The sequence below is a fragment of the Melanerpes formicivorus genome, unplaced genomic scaffold (genome assembly GCF_026170545.1).
Source record: "Melanerpes formicivorus ecotype bairdi unplaced genomic scaffold, bMelFor1.0.p_v2 SCAF_19, whole genome shotgun sequence".
Taxonomy (NCBI): domain Eukaryota; kingdom Metazoa; phylum Chordata; class Aves; order Piciformes; family Picidae; genus Melanerpes; species Melanerpes formicivorus.
Genome location: NW_027142371.1, coordinates 5,919,920 through 5,940,190, shown reverse-complemented (window position 1 = coordinate 5,940,190; position 20,271 = coordinate 5,919,920). Strand labels below are relative to the sequence as shown.

Sequence of the window (20,271 nt, the reverse complement as noted above, 5' to 3'; positions counted from 1 at the left end):
CTCCCTGGGCAGCACATTCCAATGTCGAACGACTCGCTCGGTGAAGAACTTTCTCCTCACCTCGAGTCTAAACCTCCCCTGGCGCAGCTTGAGACTGTTGATTAGATAGTGTTGGGTGACAGGTTGGACTCAATGATCTCGAAGGTCTTTACCAACCTGATTAATTCTATTCTACTCTTAGAGCCCTGAAAACAAGTTCTTTCCACCAGGCAGTGGCTAGTTTCTCTTCAGAAGATCAATACAGGTAGGAAAACAGTGAGAATTCTTGTTCTAGATAAGCACAAACCAGCTGTAAATGCCATCACCACTACAGGAATCTTATTCAGATTTAAATCTCACCTTTAAAAAAATAAACACACCTAAACCCTTCAAGAATTAAAAAAAAAATTGGAAGGAAAAAAAAAAAGGGGGGGGGGGAAGCTTAGCTGTATTATTTTCAGTAAGGGATGTTCAAAAGAAAAACAAACCAACCAACCCACCCCACTACAACCCCCCCCTCCCCTTCCCGATCACTCATGCTTTGTTAATATCACAAGTTTCACTTTGGGCAGGAATCAATAGGCAGAAAGTCAAGCCTGACTTCCTGGAAATGGATCCCAGCACACTGAAACAAGCATATTCAAAATCTTGAAGCAAAAGAACACAGGCACAGAGTTCCATTTAACAATTTATCCCCTTCTCCCTTCCCACAGAAGGCCTGTGTGGTTTGATCTGTACAGGTATAGGCCATCAGTGTTTCCTCTGGGGCAGAGATGCTAATAATTATAGTCCTAATTCCCATCAGCTGCATGACAACAGTATGTAAGCAATGCAAATCACAACCAGACTGTGACCAAAGTTGTCTTCTACCCCCTACTCCAGGTATCCCCTCTGACAAACTGTCTCCTTAATTTTGATAACCATCACCTGTGGGGTTTAAGATGTAGGTTTGTTTGCTGGGCTAAGTTGAGTGTTTTAAAGGGATCTCTTACATGCCTTCTTTTAACTGAATTATGATTTAAGAATTTAAACTTGGCCTGGTATCTGAACTGACAACAATGAGATATTTTGGATCCAAGTGGCATTTTGCAATCAGACCCACTTGCAGCACTCCCCCCCTGAGTGCCCTCATCAGGCAACAGAGTCAGGCTCGTATCCCTTTAAAGCTGAACAGATCTTTATGGCTTCTTTTCCCTTCTCTCCCATCTTTGACTCCAGTGCAAATGTCTGCTTCAAGAGTTCTGGTTCTGAACACATTCTGCTCTTCTATTTAACTTGGGCATGCTGGCATGCTGCTCAGTAAAAACAACACATATGTTCAGAATATCTGGCATTTTTATTACTCCTGGCAATAAGGAATTTGAGAGGTTGCTAGAATATATTGTACCAGTATAGAAAGACAGTATCATCTTCTGCATGAAGATAGACTCCAGATAGTTGTTTAGTACTGGATCTACTGTCGCTGTTTAAGGCCCTCCTCCAGTTGGGGAGACTACTAACACACTCATGAAGTGAACTGCAACAGAACTACTGCAGGGCCACAGGACCCAGAGCACCCAAATGCAGACCAAGTTCTCGATGAGTAACATCACACTTGCCAAGTCTGAAAGCAAGCAGCCCTGCACATTTGAAGAGCTTAACTCTGAGTCTTCCTACTGAGACCTGATTAAGTCTTTTTTTAAAGAGAGGCTTCATTTTAGATGAAAACACACGCTTCACATGCACTGAACTGCAAACGAAACTTGTCTGTGGTATTTGTGTCCTTTCACCTTTTCCTGGAAAGTATGTTGACTAAAAGCCAAACAAACAGCACAGCATTTCAGCTGCTTGACAGACAAACACGGCTGTCATTTCACTCAGGACCAATATTTTAAAGGAACAAAAGAACATTAATTTGTTTTTGCTTGTTTGTTTGTTCATTTGTGCATTTGTCTCACCAGCAGGTGAAACTTGCACAACTGCAGAATTACCATGGCATTATTTTTAATGCCTTCATGGATGACATGTGTTAAACAACTAGATTACTAGCTGGTATCTTAAAAATACTGGTCACAGTAAGAGAAGATTAGTCAGGTCCAGCATTCCCTCATCAGTAACATGCAGGAATTCTCAAAATAACAGAACTGCCAGAGAGAAAAAGACAGGTTGCAATTCCCAAGGGACCTTAACTTTGTCACAGTCACTTTTAAATTAAGATACCAAGTGCAAGGTAGAAATCTAATTGTCTAACACACAACACAACTAGAAGCTACCAGGGAGAAAACAAAGTCAGCACTAGAACACTTTAGCAAACCACTGCTCTAAGTAGAAAAGATGCATTTCCACCACAAGGTATATTTCCATAACATGGCCCAGAGAAGAAGCTTGCAGTCACCTTCCCAATGTGTTTCTGAAAGCATCCACAAAAGCGTAACACAAATCTGAGCTCCTAAACAAAGGGCAATTCCCCAGACATTCCAATTGGTGTGATACATGACCATGTTCCCTCCTCCAAGGGAAGGCCATTCTGCCATGAAGCCAGAGCACAGAAGTTGACAGCACAGAATATGAGCCTACTGTTAAAGCAGAGGCCTGTCCTGGGAAAGCATCTCACGGAAAATGACAAGGTGTTTATACAGCAGCTCCAAAACACCAACCACTAATAAGCTGTGAACACAACCGCACCAACGAGTTAAGCTTTCCCTTTCCTCCCTAATTGAAACCAATTAGGCAGCATCCATGAACCATCAGGGATTTTAGCTAGGAGTAACCATGAAGTAGCCCTAAGGGACAGGTAAAGTAACTACAAAATACACAAGACCTTAGCAACAGTTGTGATGGGGATAAAATTGTGATCTACTACAAAGCCACCATCTCTCCTAAATCCATCATTTTGCCTACCCAGCAAAGATTTAAAGAAACCTGTCAGGCTCTGGGATATTTTATAGCTCTAATCTTCAAGGCAATTCTAACAACTCAGAGAAAGAGAAGGTGTTTCCTTAAAACAGTCTCCTAATGGTAAAGTGAGGTTCTTGGTTGGCTGGTTTGTTTGTTTTTCCCCCCAGAGAGTTCGATTTTACACCCACAATTTAGCACCATCACAATTCCAGGGAAGGTATGCGATGCCCTGAGTGAGATCACAAGGGGTTTTAACCCTGGATTTGGCCAGCAGGAACATGCTCTTTACTGTTTTCAGCTTGCTCTGCAGCACTTTGTTGCAAGTAGATGATGAGGCTCAAATTAAAAAATACATCTCTCTTGGATCATGCCAGATCTACACTGAAGTGGTGGTCATTACTAGAAACTGGATGACCAAAGGCAGTTTACAAATACTGCTTGAAAACAGGAAATTAGGTGACCTTGGACGTTTTGGTGCATGCTCAAAATGAGTAGTAAAAACCAAGTAGAATGCCCATAGGAATGGGCTGCCCAGGGAGGTGGTGGGGTCACAACCACTGGAGGTGTTTAGGAAGAGACTGGATGGGGTGCTTGGTACCATAGTATAGTTGATTAGACAGTGTTGGATGATAGGTTGGACTCAATGATCTCAAAGGTCTCTTCCAACTTGGTTAATTCTATTCTATGAGAGATGGCTAAACAGAGACACTTACAGCAAATGCAAGAAACTGTGTCAGAGTGGTCTTACAGTACCAGGTGTGCCTGAAAACAAAATCCAAGCTTTTAAAGAGCTCTCCTATTAACTTATCAAGCTCTTGATAAATTCAACAACTTGACTTGGCACTTTACAATACCTTCTAAAAACCACAATCCATGCCATGAGTAACAGGGCAAACAGGTGACTTTGTACACTCAGATTTGTCATCAGTTTTGTTATGTTGTAAACACATCAGGATTCCATGCAAAGGGAAAAGGCAGGTTGTATGGAAGAATACGCTCATACATCATCCTTTGCAAGATCATTAGAGACTCAAAGCTACAAAAATATCCTTCTAGGATTTACAAAGGAAAATATCATTCATTTTTTCAGCTCTCTGCTATCGTCCTTGGGCTGCCCTAACATCAAGTTTGCTGTCGCTGGCATTACATTCCAAAATCAACACTTACGTCACACTGGTGATTTTCATCTACCTAATCTCTTCTGAATAGCCAGATGTGTCTTCCCTCAAGAGTAGTGCACATGCACCAGCCAAAGAAGACACCTCCTGAAGACAGAAGCCACCTCTCAGTTGCTATTATGGATGCTACTTGTGTTCTCCAAGCAGATTAGTTTTCATCTGCAGTGCTCCAACTCATTAGGTTTCTAACTTAGGAGCCAATGTTTCTCGCTACCATTTTAGGAATCCAACCACTTCACTGTAACACTCTTGGGTTGACAGCTGTGTTGGAACAACTATATATTCCTCCTTTCAGAAGGGAGGTTACTTCTCTGAGCAGTTTGGTTAGGCTCTTGTAGGAATGCTTTTGTCTTCCATGGTCTCTAGAGGCAAAGCAAGTAAGTTTTAGATTAGCTGCCCTACCCCATTATTAACACCATAGGAACAAAAAGAATTGTCATTGGATACAGACATCATTTGGAGCCAGGGGAGCCAGGCCTGGAAATCCTGCATTTCCTGTATGTTTCTGGTGGAAAGACTTTCTAAATGCAAAAGCACTTCTAGATTAATTGTTAATGGCCTATTTTCCATGACACCACAAAACCAGAAACAAAGAGATTATTCCTTAGGTGTCAGAACTCCTGGAATTTGCCTACTTTTTATTTTCTTGAGTTGGTTTGAAAGTCTCTTACCATCATGAAAACCAGAAGTGAAAACAGGGTTAGTCTGCAAGCATCATTTTCTCCCCCCCCCCAAGCACTAACTAGAACTAAGCTCAGCTCTTATCTGCCTTAGAGTAAGCTCGCTCATGGGGTTAACAGAAGCAAGCAGGAATTAAAATAGTTTTTCTGTTCTAGCTAATACTTAATTCTTACTCAAGTTCAACTAGCTTTATATATATGCCTTTAGAAAGTACAGTCAGTTAAAGCAGTCTTAGACACCAGCTTGCCATCTGTTATGTTAAAATTAGACTGATTTTTTTTCCCCTTTTTAAGCAACACATTTATGCATGAAGTACATCCACACAGTACATGCAGATTTTGAGGAATACTTTTGCTCACCCAAGTCATCTCTGCAGAGTGTACCAAAGAAAGCTTATTAGAAAAAGAGAAATTACTTCAAGAACATATTGCAGAAGTTAATCTTGATAGCATCTCATAGGAGCGTAAAGACTTCACACAGAATAAGCTCCACCAGCATTCTTGTCCAAATTTTTATTAGTGCAGTTACTAGGTGGTCTGCAGAAGCACAGTTAACTGCAAACATTTTTTTTTAGCTTTCAGGATGGAATTTACAGCCATTTTTACAGGACCTGTACATTTTCACATCTCAGGGATCAACGGAGAAGCATTTTGGATGCAAACAACAGCATGCGAGAAGTTTTTGTGTAATGGAGAAGGACAACTTTCTTGGGAGAGCAAAAAAGGGGGAATATGTATGTTAAGACTATATGTAAACAGCTTACAAAAAATTGCAAGTACTTCATCCCAGGACTCATGCCTCTTCCTCTGAGGAAGCTTCCAGTTTGAGTTCATACAAATCATACACCTAATTTTAGCGTAACTCAGCCCACAGGCCACCTGAAGAGCTCTGTTGTATATTCCCACTGTTTGCTCCATTAAAAGAAGTAGCAGACTGACTGCACCAAAACCATTGATCGTAACATCATTTTTAGAGGTAGTAACATGGGTACCAATGAGACCTAGAGACATTAGAAAGTGGCTAAATATAGTAATTTGAATTCCTAGCTTAGTCAGCTTGGCAGAAACAGCTGTGTTCAGTGTAACCTCTAATTAGTTTGCATATTACAAGAGTTCCAAAGGTTATTTCCCTCTCAGAAACCTACTAAATTAGCCTCCACAGCACAATACTGTTACTATATCAAATGCAACAGCAACAGATTATTCAGACTTTAGAGACTTACCACTATTTTTTCTGTAATGTTTCATTTATAAAGGCATATATTCTTATTTGATAAGGTAAAGGCAATCTCCTCTCTATCTGGAGCATTCAGAAGAGCCTGTCTTGAAAGGAAAAGAAAAGGTCTGGTTCATAGCTGCTTGCTTATGAACATGTGCTCCTTGTTTAAAGAGCTCTGAACTCTAGTTTCAGTAATCAATGCACAAAAGCATTCATGTAGCTCCTGCACCTATGTAGCAGCAAAAGCATGAAACAGAGAAACTTCTCAAACACACCACACCAGAACTGCCATGAAGGTTTTTTTGCCGAGACCTCTGTGCTTTAGAAATAGCGACCCAGAGGTTGGTATTTTGGAGCAATCTTTGTTCTGATGATGGAAGAAATGCATTAAAAATCAAAGGTGTTGGTTTCTTTTACCCAAACTGAATGTTTAATACTCTATACTGCAGAAACTTGGGCTGCATGGCCAAGATAATCTCCTGAATACACATTATGTAAGCGAGACTTTCAAAATGCAGACTGCCCCACCAACAGTCAAAATGTGATTACATTTACATGGCAGAACTAGTGGCAAGCCAATGTTAAACATGCTTGAATATGAATTAACAGTCAGACTTTAAAATTAAAGCATAAGTGGCTCTACATGTACCAGATTCTTACTCTGCAGGCACAGCTATATCAGTGATGAAGAATGAAAGCTGAGGAGCAACATGCATTAGCACACTGCATTTAAAATGGGCTTTCACAACACCAGTCATATTTAAGCCATCACTTTTTGGTTTATATGCAATATGCCAGTTATTTTATTAGTATTTTTAGAAACAGGAAAGGTAAGGTAATTTCTTGAAATGTATGTCTACTGGTAAAAGCATGGGCTTAGATTCACTTTTATCTAGAGACAACGAAGACAAAGTGCCATAACATAAAATCCCATGTTAAACCTTTAGAAGAAGCAGCAAAGCAAACACTAAATGTTTAGTAGGGTCAAGAAAAGCCTCGGTTTTAATGCAAGTAAAGATAAGAAAGGCCTCAGTTCTAACAGAAGGGAAGTGTGCATTACTTAGAAATCCTGCTGTAAACACTCACTGCACAGTGTTTCATTCTCATGGCTCAGGAGCGTCACTCTGTACACATCATTTCATTCGTGTTGGGTACCCCAACGATCCAAAAGCTAAGAGAACTTTCTAATGCATTTGCAGATGCTAAGGTAATAAAGCCACATCATGACTATGATGTGACATATCCAAACCACGTTGGTATTATTTTTGTGTTTAGAATACTGTGGGACAGGCACAGCCATCATTGCCAACTTGCTACTAATCCCATCAAAATTCTCCAAGCTATGAGCCCCTGTATAGAGGAAGTACCAAAACACACAAGAAAGGAAGTGGCAGGAATTATTAAATAGGAAGTTGTGAACTCTGCTTTACCTGTTTTAAAGATATCTACATCATATTTAGTGGTAAGCTTCATTTCCTTTAGGATGTTTTACTGGCTTCCTTGAGATGCCATTAAGTTAAATGTGTGAGGGGGATTATGAAATTTATTTAGTGTCCAGAAACCCTGTTCATTCCAAATGATGGGCATGTGTTATAACAGCTACCAGCTCCATGATGTAAGTGGGTTTCCCTCCTCCATTCTGTTTTTTCCCTGCAATTCCAGGTATAATACAAAATCCTAACAAGTTCTAATGGATGGCATAAGAAGGCTTCACTCTGTTGGCTGTTGCAAATAACAGGAGCAGTGGAACTAAAGATTCATTCTGCCAAAGCATACTCATTACACCCTTACCAAAAGCTTTTCACCATTTCTAACACAATGAGATTCAAGTTGGAAGAGAATGTACAATTAACAGGATTGCACAAACCACGTTCATGCCTCTGCATGCAGGGAAAGGCCAAACAAGAGCTCTGCTCTTACAATAGAGCCAGCAAACAGTCATGTTTTTGGTAGCTGTGTTTCCCAGCATACCGCCCAAATCTGCATTTGGGAGCTTTAAGTAGCTGCAACTGCTTAACCACCACTCCCAGAAAGAAGTTACAATATCCTTTCTTAAACTCATTTCAAGAAAGGCTTCTGGACTGAAACGTGAAGAAACACACAGGATTACAGATTTGCAGGGACAGCTTGCTTCGATTTAACAGGGCTGGTGCTTCCACAATCACAGATGCGCATTTCACTGTACTTATAATATTCAAATTTGGGAAGGAAAATCTTAGTGATGATTGAGAGCACGCTGAATTCATTGAATGGTGCAACCTACAGGTTGCCAGGCTACTGCAGTGCACACAAAAACCTGGCGAGAACAAACAGTACTGCTGAAAACAGATGTTAGATAAAGCAGAATTAGGATACTCCTGTTTTCTCACATGACTGTCTAATATGTGTTTAGGAAACCAACCTCAGCTCAGCTGGTTTAATATTAAAACTGACAGCTTTCTAAAATGGAGACAATCAGCTCACCATCTGTAGGTCACATACAGTTGTGGGGTTAAGGGAAATGGCATCAAACACAAGCCTACACATCTGTTTGCCTGCCCATAGGACTGTCAGGTCATGTAGGGGCTGATGAGGCCATGTGACAAAGGCACAAGCATGTTGGTTGATGATGGGGCAGAACAGACTGCCCAACCTTCACATGGCAGAAGACTTGGCCACCTTTGCTCTACACCAAGGTTTAAAGTAACTTAAAGGTGAATGTTTATGCAACTACTTCCAGAGTAGTAAACTGTTCTAAGAAAACAAAGAGAAAAATCAATACTTTTTTGGAAAGAGAAACTTAACCCTTCAACACTGTCACCAGAGATGTGATGTTTACTGAACTGACACAGAAGTTAAGCTGCTGAGATCTGAGGTAGGTTTCTGAACTCTGCTTTACTGGCTGCCCTTTACAGATAAATAACAATGCACATGAAGTTTTCAGGCACAGTGCATATCAATACTCCATTGCACTTATCTTCAGCCTAATTTCTAGTGTGTGTCAGCATTTAGTTCTCACAGCAAAAATAAACAAAACTATGTCTTCAGAAAAGACATCTAAGAAAATCTACCTCGGGCCAACAAGCCCAAGAACTTCCTGTGTAAAGATATAACCCCTCCCTTAACCCCAAAGCAGCCATACCTTTAATGCTATCATTAATTCTGCATTTTGTTACTTCTCTAAGCTGCAAAACAATACTTTAAGACTCTGACAAAACCCAGCCCTCTGTTACTAGAGACTATTTAACTGTCACTGCAGTGAGAGAGCTTTCACCTCCAGTTGTGCAGGTCATCTTCCCCCCATCTGATAGCAACTGGGTTTAAAAAACAAATGTCAGTGTTAAAACAGACACATCACATAACCAAGATAAGCTTTTGCAGACATCCTAATGCAGGACAGGTTAGTGCTCTGCACTCCAGTACACGGAAAAGACTGCAAAACTTGACAAGCTGGGCCTTCAAAGGACTATTTGATCTCCCCTGTGATAATGAAAGAGATTTGTAAGTGAAAGTAAGTTGCACGGATCAGATAAGATAAAACAGCTTTGCAATTGATTTAGCAAAGCCAGGTAACTATCATAACTTCTGCCTCTCCAAGGACAACAGCATCCTCTCTGGAAGTGTACAACTCCTATTACTTCCTGTGCTTCTCTTGCACAGGCCAGAGAGCGCTGCAGCCAACGCACCACACCCCATCACTCCACTAGACTCTTGCTCATCATGTTCCATTTCCTGTCAGTCAGAGCCAGTTATCAGTCTTGACTAAACATGCTTTGTAATTTGGTGGCTATCTCAAAGCCTCATTTGCAGTCTTTGAGCATATCTGGAGTGCAAAAGTAGAAAATGTAGTAAACACCTCTAAAAAACCTTCCAAACATCTCTAAAAACCCCTTCGCCCCATCATATCCCTTTCCCACTCTCTTGCCCCTCTGAAGACTGCTACACTGAGGACTTCTGAGCACTAATCCACAAATAGAGGTTATCAGCTATGAGAATCACACAAAGTGCCTCTTCTTATATAAATAGGGCTGAGGGCAAAGCACTTCTATGAGAAGATAGGATTCTTTTTCTCTAAGCATTCCAAGACAGAATTTTGTGTGCAGACAGCTTTACATGGAGAACACAACCCCCCTAAAGACTCAGACATTATTACAGGAAAACAATAAATGTTTGACTGCTTCCTCCTACCTAGGTAGCAATATCAACTTATTTATCTGCTCTTAAAAAGATAATAAGCACATATTCTCATCACCCTATGTTTAGCCTGTATCTGGGACTAAACTACAGCAGCTGCTCTATCACCCAAGAAAGGGATTTAGGAAAAGCAGAGCCCTGGGTTGAAATGAAAACAGATCTAATGAAACAGCAAAACTAACACCAATATAAAATCTACAAAATTATACTCAGCCCAGCAAATGTACAGCAGACATGATAAAAGAATGAAAGGAAAGGCATCCTTGAGAGCAGAAGGAAAAAGAGCAGGGTCAAGAGGAACCTGAGTAAGCAACCCCTCATCCTCAGCAAACTTCTCCCTTTACACTGAGTGTGATATGTCTGGTCTGGGCTACACCTGTAGCCAACTCAGGTCAGGTGCCCAGGCTGACTCCAAACTGCTAACAGCCTGCAGACCATGCCTGGCCTAGGATTCTGTCCCAGAAAAACCAGGACACACTCAAAATCCCTACTTTGTGTGGTAAAGAACTTAAGAGACACAACAGCAAACAAGGAATTTCCTGCTGTCAGTCAGTCAGTCCCAGGGAAGCAGCCTGTAGACTGGATTGTATCACGCGATCCAGTAAAGCCTGGTGTAACAGACCGGCTCCTAATGGAGCTCCTGAACACTAAGCTTTCCACCATTATAAACAAGAAATCAATGGCAAATAAGGCCTAGGTCAGTAGTTTCCATTAAGTCTCACTTCTCTGCTGCTTCTTGACAAGCTTTAAAAAGACTTGTAAGATTAGACCTCTCCGCTAATGCTCTCATGTCGGCTAATAAATCCAGTAACTTAGCAGCTGTAAAGATTTTACATATTTTCAACCTCCTGTTCCAGTCTTTCACTTCTACTGAAAACAAGACAAGTCTGATAGATTCACAGAACAAACAAGCTCCAGGACCAGAGTCCTATTCCTGAGCCTGCCTCCAGAGAGAGGAAAGCTGACCCCCTTGGAGTTTCGAACTTCAGACTGCTTTAGATTGTCCCTTTCCTCAAGCCAAAACTTCCTATGCTCACCACCCACCTCTGCCTCTTCTTGTCTCTACCAACCAGAAAGACACTGCCACACGCTCTTTCACAGTTCAGCTGACTGTTAATAGATGTCAGTTATCAGAGTAATTATTGTGGAAGAACTGAAAGCCTTTTCTATTTAAAGGGAAATTATTAACAAGCCATCTATGTAACACTGCCCACAGGGAAGTAAGAAAAAACCCAACCCCCTCAACTCAATATTGCTTTGTTCTGTGCATCACCAATTCAACCCCAGCTAATGTTGTAATATGCAAGGATAAAAAGGATGGGTTTGTTGGTTCAACACATGCTGTCCTTCCTGTATTTACTATACTGGTTTTGAAACAGTAGAAGGGCAGATCTGCTTTGGTCATGAAACCCTTCAGGACAATTCTGAGAAAATATCAATACTGGAAATGAAAACATTGTAAAAGTTGAAACAAGATTCTGGTTCATGTCATCCCACAGGCTCTGCTAGGCACTGTGCAGCTCCAGGTAGCAGTTGTGATTCAGTGTGAAAATTCTCCATTGTCAGAAGTTTAAGAAACAAGTGACAATATTGCTTTCCAACGTGAACTGCAAAAGGAATAAACAAAAAGGTTTTCTGGAGCTGGGCAGCTGTCCACTCCCTCATGCTCTGCTGGTTAAGCTCTCCCCCTTTTTCTTCCAGTTCTGGAAAAATTCAGAAAATTTCTACAATGTGTGCATATGTATTTTGCTGTTTAATGAGCTGTGCAGTGTTTTTCCACTTCTGACTCCAATAGCCTACCCTCTCCTTCTTTCCAAAAGAAGTTCCTCTTACTAAAGCCTCTTGCTCAGAGCTCCTCTTTTCCAGCAGCCTCCATCGTTAGCCATTCCAGCGCAGAACAAGAAGGTACACAGGGATGGCTCTTTTATTCCTGCTTCAAGCAACTGCAATGGCTGCTCAGAGGAGAGTGGAGAAAATAGGTCCTGCACAGTCTAATGGAATCAAGATCTTCTGAACTAGTATGGGTTATTTTTCTTGTCAGAAAGAGGAAGTATACTCTTCCTTAGTCAAAATGCATTTTTAAAATAGATTTCACATTTTACTTCCTGTGATCATATTAAAAGGTCACACTGTTTATGCTACTGTAACCTGTTGCTGTGGGATTAGAAGCGATACAAACAAGCAATCCTCTTTCTGTGTAGGCCACTTGTTCTTGTTCCAAATAAATATAAAGAATCTGAGAAACAGAGTCTCTTTTGTAGAATGGCTCACTGCATCAAGTACTCGATGAATCAAGCACTTCAGAGAACCAGCTTAAAACTCTGGGAACCTGAGATATAAGAAAAAGCACCTGAAAGCTCACAAATAGAACAGCTGCTTTAAGTTCAAAAACACTAATATTTCTTATTACTTTAGTACAAAAACCCCAGTGCATTTTATTGCCCAGAGGAGACAACTTCCACTCTGCCTGCAGCATGATCTGCACAGCTCCACTCATCACTGGTACAGCATGGAAGTTTTCCTATAACTGCACACACTAGCAGAACACAAAACTTACTTTGTTGTTGCTCTGTTTCCTATTGCTACTGATGCTGGAAAGGTTTTAACCTCCTTCTATGTGCAAGAAAAAGACTGCACCACATGACTTATATTGGACCCAACAATCTCGTAAAGGTTGGTGAGTCAAGGAAATCTTCCTCATCATTGATCTCTTCATCCTCACTGCTGAAGGTGACTTTTTGCCCCTTAAACCACGTGTTTCCAGAGCATCCACAATAACCAAGAGCTGAGACAACTATGGAACTACTTAAAGGTCTGGATCCTAACACAGCAACTAAATAAGGTACATGTTCAGTACCAGTGATTAAAAAAAACAACCACCACAAAAAAACCCTGCTTGAAAGTATAGTATAATTAGTTTATCGTGCAAACAAACATAGGTAGGAGACTGCAAGAGAGTATGTCAAAACCAAAAACCACCAGAAAAAAAACCCAGCAGACACAACATGGGAAAAATCGCATCTGACTTGGGTTTCATAAATATTGAGCTGAAAAATACAAAGGCTCTAGTTACAATGGTTAAAACCACTGATCTCTCAAGTAAGATGGCTGTTTTTGTATTCCTTCCACAAGTAGCTGCCCTTTACCAGCTGGTTACTCCAGCACTCACAAATGCAACTAACTTATGGAAATAATGCCCAGGATAAAGCATTGTGGAAGGTGAAAGCATATTTCTAATTCTGTAGGTTTTGTTTCCATATGAAAAAAGACAAATCAAAAACATTTCCAGAAGTTTCATATTCTGTTAGCTCATCTTCTCTCCCAGCAAGGATATCAGATTTTTCACTGCTCTTCTAAGAACCCATTTTCTTAGATGTAGAAAGCACAAGCCCAATTTGAAAGTAGATCAGCTATCACTATTAGCAGAATCACATGAGTTTCCAAGAATCACTTTTATCACTTCTTCAGTATAATATGACAGGCAAGCTGTTGAATCTTAGCTGTGTTTTGTGTGGGTGAGAGAAAAGGCACATCCAAATTCACAAGGTTCAGTAGAAAATGAATTGGCATTTGTACTACACGATACACAAAGTGAACACACAAAGGCATTTTGATGCTGTATCATAGTGCCTCTCCCAGCCAAACCAGCAAGGGCATGTCTACTGGCACCAGAAAGATAAACACACCAAAAAAGTGTTTCTTGTGCAAATCAACATGAAACAAGTTGACCAATGACTAAAAAAAAGTCCTGTATCTCAATGGTGAGATCAAGTTTATTGCATTAATTATGAAAATTGCAACGAATTTGTTTCTACATTTTCATAAACCTGCTTCTTTGGGGGAAAAAGAAAGCACACACTGCTTTTCATGAGGGCAGCCACCCCCTGAGTGATGCTGTACACACTTTTACAGAGTCTCTCAGCTAAACAGAACCCTTGGATAAAGTCCATTTGCAAAGCAAGTATTACTAGAAAGGATTCATTTTAATGCTTAGTTAACTATAGGGTGAACTGTTAATTCAAACCTACTCAGAACATTTGGAAAATTGAGTTGCAAAAATACTTGGTCTACTACTACTACTACCACTTACATGGGCTATTTCCATTTGAATTTAACATCATGTGGCATGTGGCCAACAATGCCTTCTCCTTAACTGTCCCTTTCCTTCTATATGTGTACCCTTATGGCAGACAAAGAAAGAAAGAGGTCTAAACAGCATGTGAAAGAGCACACTAAAGCTTCAAAACCCTTCCTAAAGTGCTCAGAAGCAGGGGTAGTAATGTCTGCACATTGTGTGATTTCTGTATGTTTAGCAAATTACATCCCCTTAACAGTAAGCCATAAGAGACTCTATTTTTCAATGTTCTATTTACAGCAGTGCCATCACAGAAGATTTAAATTCAAGTACTTAGAGTTTTCAACTCTAGAATCTGAAAAGAAGCAAAACTAAGTGGATCAGTAGCTCCATATAATGGGATCTGCACAATCTCACATTTGCCATTAGCAGACACAATTGGCCCTGGTAGGAAAAAAGCTAAGCTACTAAGTGTAGCTAACTAAAGCAGCAGAGTGTCCTGAACCATTCTCCATAGCACAAAACTTACTATCATTCGCAACTGAAAGTAAGCTCCTTTTTTCATAGAGGGCATTAATGTTGCAAGCCACGCAGACTTAGCAACTTCATCACTTTTATCAGGATTTGGTGGGAGCAGAGCATTGGTAAACATGGAGTATCTTGAGTTGTACTGAAGGAAAAAAAGAGACTCCCTGCAACTATCACTGCTAAACTAGCTTTCCATAACCAGAGCCAATTAAGCTAAGCCTCGAATGAATCAACATAGCATGAATTAAGAAGTGGCAAGGCATGCATGCAGGGACCTGCATTTTTAAGTAGCAAGAACTGGCAGAATGAAGCACAAAGATGCATTTATAATAAGTCATGCTCATGCCACAATTTACCTGCTGCAAAGAAGTTTAAAATTTCTTAGCATGAGAGCAAAAAGAGTAACTCAAATGCTTACAGACTGCAGCAGCACAAACCCTGAACTCTCACTGCATCTTATAAACTGAAAACACTGCTAGAACTTCCTGTTCATTTACTTTAAATACACAACACAACCACACTAATATAAGACTACAGGGTCAAGCATTTCACAGTTTACTTCAGCATTAAAAATCTATCTACATATTCTACAAATATTTTTCCAGAGACAGTGAATACATAAAAAACTTCCCAGGCTCTTCCCCTCTTGATAGAGAGAGAAATAACTCAAAATGTCCATGGTAACTTTCTATCTTCCTCCCACAATCTGGGTAAAGCCCATTAAGTTTCATAATTAATAGTATTTTAGTTTAGCTTAGAGGGTTGCAAGAAAAACTGAAATAATAATAATCATCCCACATAATTATTAGGTTCAAATACTCTCAAAAATGAATGAAGAAACTGAGAACCGTTGTGAGTGTCTCACAGGCCTCCAACCAAACTGTAACTAGACTTTGGCTTTCCAGAGCACACACACAGCAGCACTGTCAGTGCTGTTTTCCCTATACTCACTCCCAAACACTTTTGTACATCTCAATTACATCCAGTTCTCCTTTATTTTATATTCTACTGGCTATAAAAATCAGAAAAGTGTAAATTTGCATTTCATTTTGCTACCTTCACATGGAAAGCTCTGCACAAGCTGCACCCATAGATGTTTCTGGAAAACCAAGTATCAGCTCTGCCTCCACCTGTACTGTATGGGATCTGTAGTTAAGTGGTGGATCAGTAAGTAATTCAGAGCTATTTTTTCTGTTACTGATAAGCACATCAAAGTTCCTACTAACTTTGATTACTTGATACCATTAGCCAACATACTAAAGTCAACACGTCTAGTTTATGTAAACACAAGAAGCAACTTTACCTGTATTGGAGGGTTGTGTTTTTAAGATAGTATCTCATTCTATCACCATGTATATAAGGAGTTAAAACACCTCCTAAAATTCTGAGAGACCTCTGTATATAAAATTACTATGAAAACCTGGTATTACCTTTCCTGTGAGCAACTGAAAATGTAATGTTCCTTTGATGCTCTGAACAATTATCTGTCTTTTTCTTCCCTGCTCTAACAGCAAGCACAAAGTGTGCTTTGGGCTACTGCTTTTTTGTTATTGTTGTGACACCTCCAGAGTAAATGCTTTTCATTCCTATTGATACTTCTAATGATATTTATGCAGAGTGCATGCCATTCACTCACCTGTAAGCATTTGCTTTCTGTTGCATATCTTCACCACAGCCATCATGCTGCAAAGCTCTCAGTTAATCTGCTGTCCATTTTCCTTTCACTTCTTATTTTATGGAAGAGGAGTTTAATTTGAAGGGGCATTTTTTTATGCTTAGATCAGGTCTCATTTAATTAGTTATCTTCTAAGTATGCTTCTCTACAACACAAGCAACAGCCAGAACCAGTGATCCTTTTTATCTGTTGGGTCCCTGAACAGCCTTTACAGTGTCTCATGGCAAGTAAAATCTAGATAAAAGTAAGGGACAGTACTTGGTATTTTAAAAACTAAACAAGCTCCATGAAAAAAACAATAAAACATGGAGAACCACCAGTGCTCACCATGTTTTGACCAGCTGTAGCACAGTTCTACCACAAATGCAAGACCCAACACATGATTGTCACAGAATCACCCACACAAGGGCTTAATTTTGAAATGTTATTTTGTTTCCATCTTGTGATTATTTACATTAAAAAAAAAGACATTAAAAATCTGTATTTTCTTCTTTCACAACTGCACTATTATCACAGCTGAACATAGCTTCCCCTTGTCTGAAAAAAAAAGAAGCTTGAACAATTTCAACCCTTCAAAGTCACGTGGCACCCAGTCAACTCTCCCTGAAGCTATCATTCCAGTTGGCTGTACCTCCCCGTGGTTATTCCTCCCTAGATGCTGTCCAGTTCTATACCTCTAGGTAATAGATCTAGCCAAGAAACAAGAGAAAGTGACTACATCAATTTCATTATGCTTCACTTGGAATACTGGTGAGCAGCTGGATTTTAGCAGCTACAATTATAGGACCTAGAAAACAAAAACCTGTGATACAATTAACTTCTTTTTGCACCAGTAACATATACTATTCCATTAACTCCATTCTTCATGCAAAGACTGCATTGTTAATATCCCAGCCCAGACATCAAAAGCACAGATTACAGTGAAGTATATTGTTCTTCCAGATGTACATGATCTGCCAAGATGTTATTTTCAAAGCACAATATAGTTGAGAAACTGAGTTACAGGACATAGATGCACACAGTCACTGATCAATCTTAAGGGGATAAAAACAACACAACAAACCATCACACACACACCCCTCTTTTGTGCTTGTCAATAGTTGTATGCAAATCAACGAATCACTTCAGTCCTTCAGTCGTTTTGGTTTTATTTCACTTGAATTTTAGTCTTCAGCCAAACCTTGCACTGTGCCACACTGAGCAGGCTATTGAGTCACAATATTTCAAAGAAAGTAGGACAAGAATGTCACTGAATGCTGAACCCACTTTGAAAATATGCTACGGTCCCTCATTCTCCTTGTACATTTCACTTCTGTAATTAAACTGTACCCATAGGAATACACCACCTCCACTACAGAGCTATATTACTCAAAATAATTTCCTGAGCACTAATCCTGCAACATACCAAATCATCAAGAACAGTTTAGCAAAAACATAATGTCATGTATACACAAGATTTTCAAGTGATACTTAGCAAGCACTGAAACTCTGCAGGAAACTAAACCCTCTAACACCAACAAAAAAATGAGCCTTCTGAAAAGCATGTTCAAAATGTCATGCTTATTCTCCAAGTGGCAAACTGGAGATGCTCATCCTACAAGCTCCTGCTTTTAAAACTTGCCTGCTGTGATTCTGAAACTAGAGTTCATTTGTTTCACTTTTATAAAACTCTACTTCTTGTAAATGCCTCTTGCCAGAGAAATTCATAGTGAAAGGGATGCAAAGCCCAACTCCTATGTTGAAATACGAACTTAAAACTCATTAGTTTATGCAATACACCCGTTTAAACATTCAAATGGCTTTTACAGTTGTGTTGCCTGATCTGACTGAACACATCCGCCCAACCACCGCTGCGCTTCATCTTCCATGAAGCCCTGTTTTGGATAAATGAGCAAAGAATGTTTTAAAGAGAAAAGCCCCAATTTTCTGGTGCTTGTACGTGTGAAACTGGATCCAGGCATTCACGTTTGCCAAACATTTTTTTTGTTTTAATTGTCATACAAAAAACCCCAACCAACCAAAAAAGCCCCCAAAATAACCCACCGCAAAATAATCTAAATACCTTAAACGAAATCATCATAAATGGTACAAGTGGTACTAACAAGCTGCTCTCCGGCTCCATTCTATTGTTACAGCCACTGAAAAGCTAGGTACATGCAATGCTGCCCATCAAAGCTTTTCGCTTGAAAAAAAAAAGGCGAATAGGATACCTAGATTTATTGTATTGCCTCACGGTAGGAAAGGGAGAGTTTACAGGGTTGCTGAGAATTTACGTCCGTGCTTAGCTCCAGGGGGAACGCGGAGCGAGAACAGCGTGGCTGAGGGACCCCGCGGAGGAAGCTCCCCCAGGCTCGCTGCCCCTCCGTCGCCGGTGGCAGCCCCGGGAGCGCAGCGGGAGGCCCCAGCCCCGCAGCGGAGCGGGGTCCCCGCGGCACAGCCGTGCAGGGGTGGCGGCGGCCGGCTCTCCCCGCCCACGCGAGCCCCCGAGGAAAAGGAGACGAGAGCGGCTTCGCTCCGCGGAGGAGAGGCGCTGCCTCGGCAGAGCAGAGCGCGGCCTCCCTCTGCCCCCTCAGCACCGAGTGAAAGGGGAAGGAGGGCAGAACCGAGCGGCGGGCCACCCCGCAGCGTGCTGCGGGAGGGAAGCGGAGAAGGGGGAAGGGAAAACTCCGATCTAGGGAGAGGAGAGGCGGAGGAAAGCGCTTGCCCCGCAGGGCCCTCGCAGCTGGGGCACATACACGCAGCGGCGGGGGTGGGGGGATGCAGAACCAGGCGGCAGCAAAGAGGGTGAGGGAAGGGGAGCTCCCAGCTCAGCGCCGGGGCTGGGGACAGAGCCGGGCCGGACATCTGCCCCTCACCTGGTAGATGGCGGGCCAGCTGGCGGCCTGGTCGAGCCGGTGGAACTCCTTCTCGATCTCCATGGTGGGGGCGCCGCGCCCAGCCTGGCCCCCCAGCGCCGCTCCCGCCTGCCGCTCCGGCAGCTCCGGCTCCAGCTGCTCCCGAGGCCGCGGCTGCCTGCTCTGCATGTCACCCCTCCCTTCTCCCCGCCGGAACTACGCAGCCCGCCCCGGCGACGCGACGTCCGGGGCGGCCCTCAGCCGCGGGCCTGCGGGCGAAGGGAGCGGGCGGACAGGGTGCCAGCCGCGTGTAACGGTAGCTGTGCCGGGGTCCCTCGGGGTGCGGCATGCTGCGGACCCGCCGAGCCGGCAGCTCGGCAGAGTGCTGGCGGTGGCTGGCCGGGCGTGTTGGGGTGCCTGCGATCCTTCAGCACCGGCACCCCACCGTTTGCCCCTCGGTCCGCACGGACAGGTAGGGCGATCCCGGCAGGGCTGAGGGACCGCAGATTGGAGGTGGCAGCGGAATCCCGTCTTGTCCCCGGCAGGGGCATCTGGCTGGGAAAACAGCGGACGGAGCCACCGGTTGTAGCTCTTCGGGTCCCAGGCTGGTGTCTTCTGGTTTCTGAGCCGTAAGAAAGGGCCTAAAGCGTGTTTTCAAGCGCTCCGTCTCTGGTAATAGGGTCAGAAACTTAAAAAGTTCTCATGCTGCCATTTGATTGCAGGGGAAGGGCTCTGAGGAAAAGGGTGGGCTGGCAGGAGCTGCCTGATCCGGTAGTGCCGAGTGCCTGGATGTGCTCTCTTCAGAGATGGGGAAGACATTGTCCCTCGCTGTAATCAGTCGTCCCATACCCTTTGATTTAAAGGAATGTGCGCTGTGACAAGCTCCAAATGGAGTCTGATCATCTGTTCTCCACTCTTGGATTCCCGCTCTGAAATGGCCATTGCTATCAAGGTGCCCTTTTCCCACTTTTCCATAAAGCCATTAATTTCCAAATGAAGTCATAACCTACAATCTGTAGAGACCCACCATCTTTCTTCCTGAGTTTCAAGACT

At 42.0% G+C, this 20,271-nt stretch overlaps 1 protein-coding gene across 2 annotated transcripts in view; it reads right to left on the bottom strand.

Moving 5' to 3' along the window:
• Positions 1 to 19,423, bottom strand: part of PTPN1 (protein tyrosine phosphatase non-receptor type 1) — a 44,932-nt gene extending 25,509 nt beyond the window's left edge. Inside the window, exons 1-2 of one of the 2 annotated variants that reach the window (XM_068149912.1) lie at positions 19,240 to 19,309; positions 5,938 to 6,037 (exon numbers count right to left, since the gene is read on the bottom strand). Coding sequence is in view for 1 of the 2 variants with exons in the window: in XM_068149911.1 (XP_068006012.1) it covers positions 19,240 to 19,407 (168 nt within the window). In the remaining variant the exon portion in view is untranslated. Of the gene's footprint in view, positions 1 to 5,937; positions 6,038 to 19,239 lie in introns of both variants that reach the window. The other variant, XM_068149911.1, reaches the window with a different exon arrangement.
• Positions 19,424 to 20,271: the final 848 nt, after the last annotated feature.